Genomic DNA, 13,364 nt, shown 5'->3' with positions numbered 1-13,364 from the left:
TTTTTAAATATGTATTCTATCAGTTCTGAATCCTACATTACAAACTTAGAAAAGTCCTTATGTGATATCAACCAAGCACCTAAAAATAATGGCAGGAAAAAATGAAGGCAAGTTATGATATCTTCATGTGTATCATAAGAAATTATAGTGGGTGTTGAGTGTTTTCTCTTCTCCTTAGTATTTTTTGTCATGTTTGTTTATTAAATATATGTGTGTTGTTTGGGATATTTCTTTGATTTAGGTGAGAGCATTTGAATTAAAGTAGCTGAATAACTTAGCTTCCTTGAACTAAGTCTCTTGTATGCATTGTTAGCTGGTAAGTATAACATTGCAGATTGAAGATGCACTGCTAGTCTTGTCAATTAGGATTGAGTCAATTTGGTTGAAAAATGAAATTTGAGGGGCCACTCATATTTTGATAGTGCCTATAGAAACTTACTAAAATCATTGTAGACATCTTACTTTGTTGTGGTTAGGCTTAGGTATAATAGGTTGTGTCTTATGGAACTAGCATGACGACAAGTAAAGGCTTTAAGTTGAGGTGCTAATGTGCCTTGAAATTAGGGTCCAATTATTGTCTTTTACTTGTGTTTTGTATGTCCTTTGCATGATTTTATGTGTTTTTAATGTTAGAATGTTAGTTTTATAAGTTTTAAAAGTTAAAATGGTCAAACGGAGAAAAAACTGAGAAATTATCAGATAAAGAGCATCCACGACTGTGGATTGAAATACGATCCGTCAATCCCACTACGAAAAAGTCCAGATATGATGCAAAAATGATTTTCTACAGATGATCCTAGGAGAATATGGACCGTACGTCACATTCACGATCTGTACATTCGGAGAAGATCAAACTTGAAAAATAATTTACAGTTGGACCCAAGAATGTGGATCAATGTGTGATCTGTGGATCAATCCACGGTGGAAGTCTAGAAATCCTAAAACAGGATAGACAGCAAAGTTAAAGGAAATCCACAGAATGTGGATCAATGTACGGAGCGTGAATTATATCGTCGTATTTTATGGGTCATTATAAATATTTTTTATAGGGTTATTGTAATAAAGAGTTACCAGAATTTCTCAGTTTTGAGTTTTGCAATATTCTCTTTCTAGTTTTTTAGGATTTTGTGAAGAACAAACAAAGTTATTTCTCATCTCTTATTCAAAGTAAGAATTATGATTTCAATCAATTCTTATTATTGCGTTTTTTCCATTATGAGTAATTAAATTCTCTATTGAGGTTGTGAACCCAATGGGAGTACAATGTTTTTTAGATTTTCATGTGTTGCATGATTTCCAGGAACTAAAATATCAAGTACTTCTTGTTTTTCTTGATTGGTTCATGGATTCAAATATTAACCTATGCCATAATACCTTCTTCTTTTTTTTTGAAAAAGTGGATTAAGATTTGTTAGAAGTTATTTGCATGCACTCAAGGCAGTAACCCTTGTTTAATAGATTTTCTTTAGAAATAAATCAAATTTACATGGCATGGCATAGTCACTCCTTCTTATCTAAATAATTTGTATAAATTTGAAAAGATTTTATTGAAATAAATCGTTCAAATCTTGAAAAGATTTAGTGATGGTTAGGTCTGAATGCATATCTAGAAACTTGATTATCTATACAACAACAACAATCACCTAGTGAAATCCCATAACGTGGGTCTGAAGAGGGTAAAGTGTACGCAGATCTTACTCCTATCAAGGTAGGACGGCTGTTTCCGAGAGATCCTCGGCTCAAAAGAAGCATAAAACAAGGTCAGATAAGGCTAAGAAGTTCAAAGCGATTTATCTATAATAGCATGAAAATCGAGAATTGTGCATTCCATATGATTGTAATCTTGGTCTTTAGATAAATATATGGTTAGTTCTTTAATCATATATATATAATTAAACCTCAAATTTATTATTGTACTCTTAGGGGTCGTTTGGTTGGGAACAAGTTATTTCAGGATTAATTATCCTGGGATTAGTTTAAGGTTGGATAACTTATCCCACCATATATATATGGGATAACTTATCCCATCACTATGATATAAATGATGGATAAGTTATGCCAAACTTTCCAACAAAACGACCCCTTAGTCTTTAGATAAAAACCAAAATCTTTTTTGCTTTTATGGAATAGAAATCGGATTGTCAATTTAGTATTCGTTCAATTTGGAGTATTTCTCTATTCTTAATGGGATACGACCCCAACCTTGTCGTATTACTATATTTGGTATGACTATGTTATATCATCTTTAGGTGTAATAAATATTTTATTTTGCATACAATTATTCAACTATGATCACACGTACGTGAAATTACAATTACAATATAAGAGTAAATGACACAACACAAACATGTACACCTCCAATGTCATGACACATAATTAATTATGTTTATGGATGGATGCATTTAAGTGTTGATATACCACAACCCCCCACCCCCCACCACCAAATACAAATAATACAACAACATAGAAAAAAGCATTAAATAGGGCAATCAATTATAAGTAAAAACTGGCTTAAACCCTATTCCTGGTAACAAAGAAGGAAAGAAGCGAAGAAAGGATGGTGATGAGTGCCAGTGGAGAAGAATCAATAGAAGCCAAATTAGTGGATGTAGTAGGGCCACCAGCCATGCCAGGCATATACGGCATGTCAGTACTACTACCAGGATCATCGCCATATTGAGCTGCCACAGCAGCAATTAAAATTCCAAAACAACCAACAAACATAAACGTTGACAAACTTAGAGCCATTATATATAATCAAATCTGGATTCAAGTGCTGTAAATTTCTTTGCTTTTGCTTATGGCAACTTAGCTATGTATTTATATTGTGTGTAAAATGTTATTGTTCACAGATGTTGAAACAAGCTGGTTAGTTTTTAATGTTGGAGAAACCTAGACGATGTTTTGTTGTCGATGTTTGTCAAGAATTTTTAACTTATGTGTATATAGCTAGCTAGGAAAATAATTGAACGATGAACCCTATGTGAAATGTGAATATAGCTAGCTGTTTCCCATTTGTGTGACAAATAAAAACGGAAGGATGATATTCTGAGGTAGTTGCATTTTTTAACCCACAATCATATTAACTGCATCAATAAAAAGCTACTATCAATAAGCTTATGCTCAAACGTACCAAATTATTTATATATTGGGATATATATAAATACTTAATGTGTCCTCAGCAATAGAATAAGGAGTGAAAAATAAAATGACAACAGTTCTGCAATAAAAATGACAAATCACAGACGATGACTTGCATCAAACGTTTTGCATTTGATTAAAGAACCCTCTCATCAGTAAAATTTGGCTCTGTTGCCAATTATGATCCCATCCCTAATTACATTTACAAGTTCCCAATTGCAATAACATTAATCCATTAACAATGAAGAATATTAGTATGCGGCTATACGCGCAATACACTGGCTTCATAGGCATAATCCTTTACGGTTGTTGGTATTGGCAAAAATAGGATAACTTAACCCCGAGAGAATACAAATCTTAGAGGACCGTTGCTACATTTTTCAGCCACGGACTATGAAGTCATTTTCAAGTGCCCTTCAGTTATTTCTCTTATCTCCTCCTGAATTTGACCATCTGCATTAACACATGAAGTTAGATAAAACATTGATGACGACAAGAAATCTTTGAGTCCAGGTTTTAACCCTCACCAGCAAGTTCAACGGCCAAGTTCGCCTGAACATCGGCATCAGAGTTTGACTCCTATTAAAAGAGAGTTCGCAATGGGTTAAATCCTCAAAACCAGCAAGGTAATACTCATAGGTAATTCCAAAAGAATAATGAGGATTGTAATATGCTGTTTGGGGTTTTATTTAAATAGAAAGCATGTGACACATATAGATGGACAACAATATAGAATGAAAATCATGCAGACCAAGAGCAAAGAAAAGAGACGATTTATAGAATTACCCGAAGGACATGAATGATCCGGAAAGAAAGAAAACTATCTTTCAGTTGTTTTGCCTGCTCATACAGCGTGGAGATGTTTTGATTTTTAACCTTCCATAGGCCCTGAATCTGTTTGACAAACGATACTTTGATGAATTCAAATGTCAAGGGGATTAATAAAAGAGAGAACAAGACTAAAAAATCGTACTTCTTAGGATAAACTAGTAATTAGGACAACTAGTTTGTAAAGAATTAATTACAACTGCTTTGAAGTAACTAACCAAGCAAAAACAATATATCATCACATCAACTTTATGAAGTGCATTATGGCATCAAGGGGAAGATGACAAAGCTCATCCTAAATTTAACAGGGATCATACAAAATGAACCATGAATACATGATCATTTTATTCCCTAGAAAGAGAATTCCTCGTTATGTAAGAGAACTTTGCCCACTTCTTCCCTTTTTGCTTTCTCTTTATCTTTTACCAGTCACAAGAATTTTTCCTAAAGGTAAAAGAACATATCATCCACTACGTTCTCTTTTGCCTTCTCTTTACCTTTTCTTGTAGCAGGAGTCTCTCTTCTAGGTTTCTCCGACTTTGCCATGTAGGTCATTCTTCAATTGGCTGTCACTAAAAGGATGCAGTAATTAACTGAAATACTTGTTAAGATTTCCTCATTGCTTTAAAATGCTCTGAACGGGATTGTCTACAACTAGTTAACAGAGACCTTAAATTAAATGGGGGCCTGATTATCATCAATTTAAGAAACTACATCGTTTCTTTCTCCAACACTCTGTTAGTCGTTTGATTGCAAGGTCCTACTATTACTTATGCCAGAGAGGTAAGGAGAAGTGCTCTTATATCGAACAAAACAATTAAGCAGAAGTGACCAGAAGGGCATAATATTGTTGACTACCTCAATGACTAATGGACAAGCAATATAAAAAAAATTGCCAGGAGCTGCCTATATAAAATGCTACCCGCTAGACCTTTAAAATGCAACAGGGATTCCATGGATCCTTATGAACCCCCTCCCAAAGAAAAAGGAGAATTCCATTGATCCAATCATATGATGAAAAGAGTAACTTAACTTGAGCACAATATCATGTTAAGAGATGGAAATTTGAGAAGTTTCAGAGAATGTCAAAGGACAAGAGTTCGTTCAAGCACATAAAAGAAGAGATAAGACTCTAAATACATAACTCTGAAAAACTAACCTGCATACAAACAAGTTTGGAGTCACCCTGAACGCGAATACTTGTAAACCCTTTGCTAAGTGCATAGTTCAACCCCAAAATAATGCCTCGATATTCAGCAGCATTGTTTGTTGCTACTCCTAAACCTTCACGTAGCCTACAGATCTTTTGTTTGGAAGGTTGTAAATTATAAGTTTGAAGAATAAGGAAAAAAAATCAAATCCCAAAGTTTGTGACTATTACAAAACTGCCATCATCAGCCCGCAGGACAGCTCCTGCACCAGCTAGTCCAGGATTTCCTTTTGAAGCACCATCAAATTCAAGAGTACAAGACCGCTGCTGACAACAACAATGATAAGGTTCTTCGCACACAATACCATAAACCATCTAATATTCATAAAAGCTCAGAGTTCACTTTTCACAACTAATTTAGTAAAAATTAAGATTTTTGCATTGGTTAGCCCATTAAGTTTAAATGACATCTTCCCTTGCTACTTTTTTTTAAAAAAAAAATAAAGCAGTTTGCTTAGTTAAATTAATTACAGAAAGCATTTATGTTTTACAATTATCCATCTTTAACACTCACACCAGATGGCAGAGCTTGGTCATCCTTTTGATCATCCAACTTGCCATGCTTTCTAAGGGAATCATTTGAAATAACAGCTGATCCAACAGCATCCTGCAAACGAACATGGCCAAAATAAATAAGTTTCCAGAACAGTGTCAAGCCAAACACATTATGCAGGGCAGAGAATACAACAAATCATTATTGTACTACTTTAAGCCAAACATATACATAAACCACCTTTCTACAACGTGGATAGAAGTACACAATTCACTTTGACAGGAGTTTGCAAATAAACATCAATTAACAATTGCAACTCTATGTGCTTTATGTACAAAAAAAATGTTGCAATTCATCTGGTTAAAACCCAACCAACTCTAAAATGTTTGTTTTTAACCGATAGGTGGTATAGTTCTTGTTCGACGCCTAATGCAGAATTTACAAAATACTAAGTGTTCCTTTTGATGGATGGCAAGTACATACAAATCTTTTAGCTAAAACCCTGATCCTCAAATCTAATTAAAGAAAAGTAGGACAAGTGAGGGTTGCTCAGTTGGTAAAGCACCTCCACCCACGACCGGTAGGTCCTGGGTTCGAGTCACACCGGAGGGGAAGTGTGGAAACACTATAAATCCTCCAAAAATGGGGGGTAAAAAAAAATTAAAGAAAAGTAAAAACAATCTTCTTTGGCCATTAAAAAACTACCCTCCCCATCGCAGGATCAAGGATCACTACAGCTCCTAACTTTCTTCCCCGAAAACATGGGACTATTTACATCAAAACTACATCTATATTGTCTTGATCAGGTATATCTATATTGTTGAGATGGCCCTCAAAAATATTACTAAATGAAGGAAAAAAAGTGAGTGTGAAAGAAATGGCAATAGAAGTTAACTTTGAGCTTCTGTTCTTTTTGACGTTTCTAGTATTGTTCCTGCATTCTCAAAGCACAAAAAGGGTGAAGCAACATCTTTTAGTTATCTAAGCCAGTAAATATAAATTAAGGTCCAGATCTAAAAAGTTGGTCATGCAGAAAAATGCTATGATCAAGGGAAGTGCAATTGTAGTTTATAAATTTACTGTGAGAAAAGAAATTTATTAACAGGAAGAAGGATACTATAGTTTATGTTCCTTCATAGAGTATACTACTTGTAAGAGTAAGATGCATACAGAAGTAACCATTGGTTATCTTTCTTCATTTCAGATGTTTCTCAACATCGGCCACAGAACTACGACTACTTGTAAGAGTAAGATGCATATAGAAGTAACCATTGGTTATCTTTCTTCATTTCTGATGTTTCTCAACATCAGCCACAGAACTACCAATCTCCAGTGATATGGCTTAATCATGAATCGTCCAATTTATTGAATTTCTTAGAAAACAAAAAGAGAGACAAACTAAGCAAGCATGACCTTTTAACATCGCAATGCCATGAAATCTTAGTTAGCCCTATAAAAATAGAAAAAAATAAACATGTTTTATCAACCTTCATAAAAAACATTTCTCTTATCAACAACAACATACCCAGTGTAATCCCACAAGTGATACACTAGTGATGTCTGGAGAGGATAGAATATGCGCAGACCTTACCGCTACCCCGTAGACATAGAGAGGTTGGTTTCAATAGACCCTTGGCTCAAGTAATGCATTTCAAAACAGTTTGAAAAAGGTTATATGGAAATGAAAGCAGTAACAACAACAAAATAAAGCGCTAGGGGAAGCATAATATGATAACTGAAGCAATGGAAACAATAGGTAATACTAGAATTGAAAAATACGATAGTAGGAGAGTAATAATACAAAACTGATAAGGAGACTCGACAACACTCAATTACATACTGACCTTCTACCCTAATTCTCGACCTCAACATCTTTCTTTTTAAGGTCATATCCTCAGCTAATCACCTCTCCACAAGACTTCTTCGGTCTACCTCTGTCCCTCCTTATACCCACTATAGTCAATCTCTCACACCTACTCACTGAGGCATCTATGCTTCTCTTCACAAGCCTGAACCATCTCACTTCCCCTCCCTCTGTGTGTCCACCACGAAAGTCACTCCCACCTTATGTTGAATAATTTTGTTCCTGATCCTATCTCTCCTAATATGCCCACACATCCATCACGCCATCCTCTTTTCTGAATGAGCGAGTTCTTGAATGGCCAACACTTCCATCTCGCCATCCTCTTTTCTGAATGAGCGAGTTCTTGAATGGCCAACACTTCACCCATAAAACTTAGCTAGTTTGACCACCAGTTTATAAAACTCTTTTTTAAGTCTTGATGGCACATTCTTATCACAAGACATCGGATGTGAGCTTCCATTTCATCCACCCCGCTCTAATACGATGTGTAACATCATCATTAATCTCCCCATCACCTTGGATTATGACCCCAGATACTTGAAACTTTCTTTCTTGAAGATGACGTGTGTATCAATTCTTACTTCCACACATGCCACGTGAGTTACATCACTAAACTTACACTCCAAATAATTTGTCTTGGCCCTGCTCAACCTAAACACTTTTGACTCCAAGGCATGTCTCCAAACGTCCAGCCTATTGTTAACTCTGACGTGTGTCTAGTCAATCAAATTTTATGTCATCTGCAAATAGCATACACCATGGCACCTTGGATATATTGCATCAGTTCATCTATCACCAAGGAAAATAGAATTGGACTAAGAACTGATCCCTGATGCAGCCCCATCACGACTAGGAAGTGACCGAATTTTCACTCACCGTCCTTACTCGAGTCTCGTCTCTATCATAAATGTCCTTAATTGCCCCAATGTAAGCCACGAGTACACCTTTAGTCTCAAAATATCTCCGCAGAACCCCCCTGGGGACTCTATCGTAAACCTTTTCTAGGTCAATGAACACCATATGTAATTCTCTCTTCCTTTTCCTATACTGCTCCATCATTCTCCTTACAAGATGTATGGCTTTTGTAGTTGAACGCTCTGGCATTAAACCAAACGGGTTCTCGGTGATAGACCCACTCCTCCTTATCCTCATCTACACCACCTTCTCTCAAATTTTCATAGTGTGACTTAGAAACTTAATACCCCTATAGTTGTTGCAATTCTGAATATCACTCTTATAGTCGTACAACGGGACCATTGTATTTCACCTTTATTATTCGAGCATTTTTGACATCCAAAAAATGACGTTAAACAACCTAGTTAGCCACTCCATACTTGTTAAACCTGTGCTCATCCAGAAATCCATCGGAACCTTGTCTAGCTCGATCTCCCTCCCCCTTCTCATTACGAATAACTTCCTTAACCTCCTCAAGATGGATACCCCAAGAATACCCAAACTCTCGGCGACTCTAAGAGTGCTTTAAATTACCAATCACAATATTTTTGTTCCTTCTTCATTCAAAAGTTTATGGAAGTAGGTCTGTCATCTTTGTCTAATGTCTGCATATTCCACCAATACCTTGCCTTCCTCGTCTTTAATGCATTTCACTTGGTCCAAGTCTCGGACCTATACAACTTCTAATCCCCACCTTTCCCCTGAAGTTCTTCATACAAGAGTTCAAACACTGCTATTTTAGCCGTTGTCACAACTAACTTCACTTCCGTCTTTGTCGCCTTGTATCTCTCCTTATTTTCCCTCTTTTCTTCCTCGTCTCTACTCTCCACCAACTCCATATAGGAAACCTTCTTGGCTTCCACTTTCCCTTGGACCTGTCCACTCCACCATCAATCCCCTCAATGTCCAGCAATGCTACCCCTCGAGACTCCCAATACCTCTCTAGCTACTTCCCTAATACAATTAGTTGCCCTATTCCACATACTGCTGGCATCCCCACTACTCCCCCAAGCCCCCATCGTCATCAACTTCTCCTCCACCTCCTGATCTTTGGCAGTAGTAAGATTGCCCCACTTGATCCTTGATCAATCATACTCAACCCTCTTCTTCCTCTTCCTCTCTAAATCCATTGTCAAGAGCTTATGTTGAGTTGTGAGATACTCATCCGGAATAACCTTGCAATCCTTACATGAACTTCTGTCACCCTTCCTAAGGAGTAGGTAATCCATCTAAGTTCGAGCTGCCGTACTATGGAAGGTCACCAAGTGAACCTTTTTCTTTGGGAAACAATTCTCTTATCAATTGAAGAAAATGATGTACTCATGCACATATAACCTCAAAAATAAAATATTTAATATGTACTATAATAGTATCCATTCGCAAAATCTTCCTCATAACTAGAGTTGCCTTGTTGGATATATTCCACCACATGGCATGTAAGACTTATCTCATACGACAGAATGATACCAAAAATTCTCTAATAATGAATAAAAAGCGAAGCTACTTATGATAGAAAAATTTCTTTCCGGTTAAATTTTGGTTTTTCTGATAAAATATTTAATCTATATTATAATAGTATCCATTTGTGAAAAACTTGCTCATAACTATGCTGGCTTGCTGGATATATTCCACCACATGGCACTACCACTTAAGTCTCTTAGAAGGTTCTCCAGGTATAACAGAAAGATACCAACAATTCTCTGAAAATGAATAACACACAAATTTGTATATTGAAAAGGCAGAGCTACTTATGAGAGAAAAAATGTCATTCTAGTTGAATTAGTGAACATTCTTCTGTAGTTCTGAAACCATTACTTATGGCATCTTAAAGAACATTCGCAAGGAAACTCCTAACATTAAGAGCATGCTTCAGTTGCATACAAAATGTGTACACTTTCTTAGGAGCCCAACAAAATTTAGGAAAATTAAGTAAAATCTAGGTGTAGAGTAAGAAGTGAAGAAATCAGAGATGCAATTGCTGCAAACCCAGATACACTTCACACAAATTAACCTAATATGGCCCAACATACCGTATATTCTGACCACATTACATCCTGTGACCTCTTCTTTGGCATATGTTCAGGCATCCCACCTTTTGAGGAAGAGGGTTGCTGCAAGTAATGAAATGCTAATAAATTGGTATGACCAGTCAAAAAAGAAAAATAAAAGAGGAAAGATGTGTCATTTTCTGGCAATTGCACCCTTTACGATCACAAGCAGCTCACCTGACTGGCCAGCATGTGCTTATTATTTCCAAGGAGTGACGAGAGAAACATAAAGATAGAAAGAAGATAAGAGAATATTAAATAAAGGATTGGAGAAAGTTAAGGACTTCTCTGTCACTGTCTATAGAATTACCACACGAAATAGGAATGTTACATCATATAGGAAATTAATCTGGGGAGCATACAAACCTACAATTAAGGCATCAAGTGCATGCAGAGATGATCTCTTACTGTTGATTACTATTAACATAGAAGAAAAAGAAAACAAATATGTACACCAAGCATAACATAATGCAATGAAACTCCCAGTCTTCTTTTCCTTTGGGGGAGTACCATTTGTTGATAAAGTGAGGGTGCAGTATAAAATTTGGAAAGTTTCACTTTGATTTGGGCATGCAGTGCTAATTCATCCCTGCTATAGCATATAACAGAAAAAGTAGAGTGTATTTAGACTGTAGTATATAATGTGGATTCTATCACTTTGGTTGGAGATGCCGTAATAGGTCACCCCTTATATAGCATACAGGCAAAGTTAGTTTTCAGTAACTCTTCACCATTCTTATTCCCAACTCTTTGGACACAAGATACACAATCAGCTACTTGTATCGGTGGTCTTTTTTCAGATCTCAATTTCAATAAAAACATGATAATTCCGGGTTTCTTCAGCTAATTGTTTTTGCCTTTATTTGAAGTTATTCTAGCATTCATTTAGGATTGTATGGTCAGTGATGATCTGAATAGTCAAGTGGAAAGGAAATTTCCTAGTATCAAGTAGTTCTGACAAGGAACTTGCAGATTAAGATCTGTTTCACATCAACCTCACAACAGAATTCGTTAGTCAAAATTTAGATCAGATTAGTTCATTATCACCTACCTAGGTGGAAACCTCATAAAATGAATACTTAAGCCATTACAAATAAATAGTAGATCCCAGGAATTACACATATTGGCTTACCTGAAAAGGGCATGGTACTAGGGTCCCAAAGAGATCTTCAGTCAGATCAGCAGCTCTGACAGAGTAAAGAGCATTTTTAAGCCCACAAGAGAGAAGATATTCCTCTGTGTCCTTAGGCATGGCATAGCCTTTATACACACTTACAGGAGGGTCACATATCTGTCAGGAACAAGGAGCAGGAGAAAACAACTGATTAACTCATTGCAAGTGAACATCTTTACAGTGAGAAAAATCTCACAGGTTTCATGTATAGGCTGTAAAGTTCAATCAATCCATACAAAATGATCTCAAAGACGCCAGTTGACAACTTTTCAGGAAAAAAAAAGGATGGCATCTGATAATAGGCAGATGACGATAATAACAGTACGGAGAAAAAGCATATGTACAGAATATGAAAAAATAAATTGTAAACTATCCCGATGATGAAGAGAGGAAGTGAGAGACGGAGAAATAGAGATAGAGAGAAGGGGTTGTAGAAGTAAAAGGAGAAACAATAACCAATAGAAGGATAAACACTCAACTCACTTAAAACTATCTTTTCGTGATTCCTTTGATACTTGAAAGACATTGGTTAACAACAGTACTTGAACCAAAGAATGACGTCCTGGCGACATCTGATTAATTGGCAATACACTCACAACCGATTTCCTAAACTGTTGTCGAAGTCGTCCAAACACACTTGGCTAAAGTTTTAGTAAATAATATAGGTTAATTATGGATAAAAAAGGTTCTAACACAGAAATAAAGAACCACTTGCTTTACTACAGCAGTGTATTTATATGTACTCTCTGCAAATTAACAATCCTCCAAGAACAATAGAAACATTCAATAAGATCAATTAATGAGAGAGATAATAGTGGTTACCGAGGATCCGACTTGAGTTTGACAATCACTCAAGTTTTTGTAGACCCCAACCAGATCTCCTTTTCTAACAACAAAGAAACCATCTCTATCTTCCTTCATTTTTGGAGTAGGATCAGACTTCTGTGAGCTAGATTTATTTCCACTAGACTTTTTGGATGAATAGCAGCGAACACAGATTTGCTTAAAAAACAAATCGAAATCAACTTTTCTAGTTGCAGTAAATCCAACACCTGTCTTCCATGAAAGAGCTGAAAATGCACCAATTGAACTCTTCACGGCACGTCTTCTAGTCCTTGTAAAAATTGCAGCAGAACATGCATTAAACAAGATGTTCATTACACAGGGAAGCCCTCAGACTCTACCAGTTTCTGAAAAATAGAGAAAACACAAGGAAAACAGAAAACAAAATCATTTTTATTCATTCAACTGATACAATGTGTATGAATTTAACTTCCCTAAATCATTCATTTTCCGAGCAGAGAATAGAGGGGGGGAAACGCTGGATTATTCAGCCAGTTTTTCTGTGTCCACTTCTATAAACACGTTTCCAAATACCAAGTAAAAATTCCAGAAACAGCCCACCAAGTTCAAGAGTTAGGAAAAATATTTACCTGCACCTAGGGTTTTACACAAGTTTAGTTAATATAACTAAAAAATCTTATTCACAAATTAAGGCGAGTTAATTTATTCATTATTTTTCTTTCTGATATTATGAATCATTGCTATAACTTTTAAAGCGTTTTATTCTAATATTTAAATTCTCATTTATCATATATTATTATGATGGATATGTTCCCTCCGTCCTATTTTATATGATATAGTTTAATTTG

At 35.9% G+C, this 13,364-nt stretch overlaps 1 protein-coding gene across 3 annotated transcripts; it reads right to left on the bottom strand.

Annotated features, from left to right (window-relative positions):
• Nucleotides 1-3,130: 3,130 nt before the first annotated feature.
• Nucleotides 3,131-13,147, bottom strand: LOC129870241 (uncharacterized). Of its 3 annotated transcripts, none has more exons than XM_055944938.1 (9): nucleotides 12,535-13,143; nucleotides 11,671-11,829; nucleotides 10,521-10,601; nucleotides 5,694-5,786; nucleotides 5,351-5,446; nucleotides 5,129-5,272; nucleotides 3,928-4,035; nucleotides 3,669-3,720; nucleotides 3,131-3,594 (listed from the first exon to the last, which is right to left on the bottom strand). In XM_055944938.1, the coding sequence occupies exons 1-9, from the start codon at nucleotides 12,868-12,870 to the stop codon at nucleotides 3,533-3,535; spliced, it is 1,131 nt and encodes a 376-aa protein (XP_055800913.1). In that variant the 5' UTR covers nucleotides 12,871-13,143; the 3' UTR covers nucleotides 3,131-3,532. The 3 variants fall into 3 exon arrangements, with proteins under 3 accessions (XP_055800913.1, XP_055800914.1, XP_055800915.1); XM_055944939.1 differs by having other exon boundaries at nucleotides 5,351-5,443; nucleotides 12,535-13,142; XM_055944940.1 differs by lacking the exons at nucleotides 3,131-3,594; nucleotides 3,669-3,720; nucleotides 3,928-4,035 and adding an exon at nucleotides 4,343-4,541 and having other exon boundaries at nucleotides 12,535-13,147.
• Nucleotides 13,148-13,364: the final 217 nt, after the last annotated feature.

Source organism: Solanum dulcamara, chromosome 10 (assembly GCF_947179165.1).
Source record: "Solanum dulcamara chromosome 10, daSolDulc1.2, whole genome shotgun sequence".
Classification (NCBI taxonomy): Eukaryota; Viridiplantae; Streptophyta; class Magnoliopsida; order Solanales; family Solanaceae; genus Solanum; species Solanum dulcamara.
This window is presented reverse-complemented; position numbering and strand designations above follow the sequence as displayed.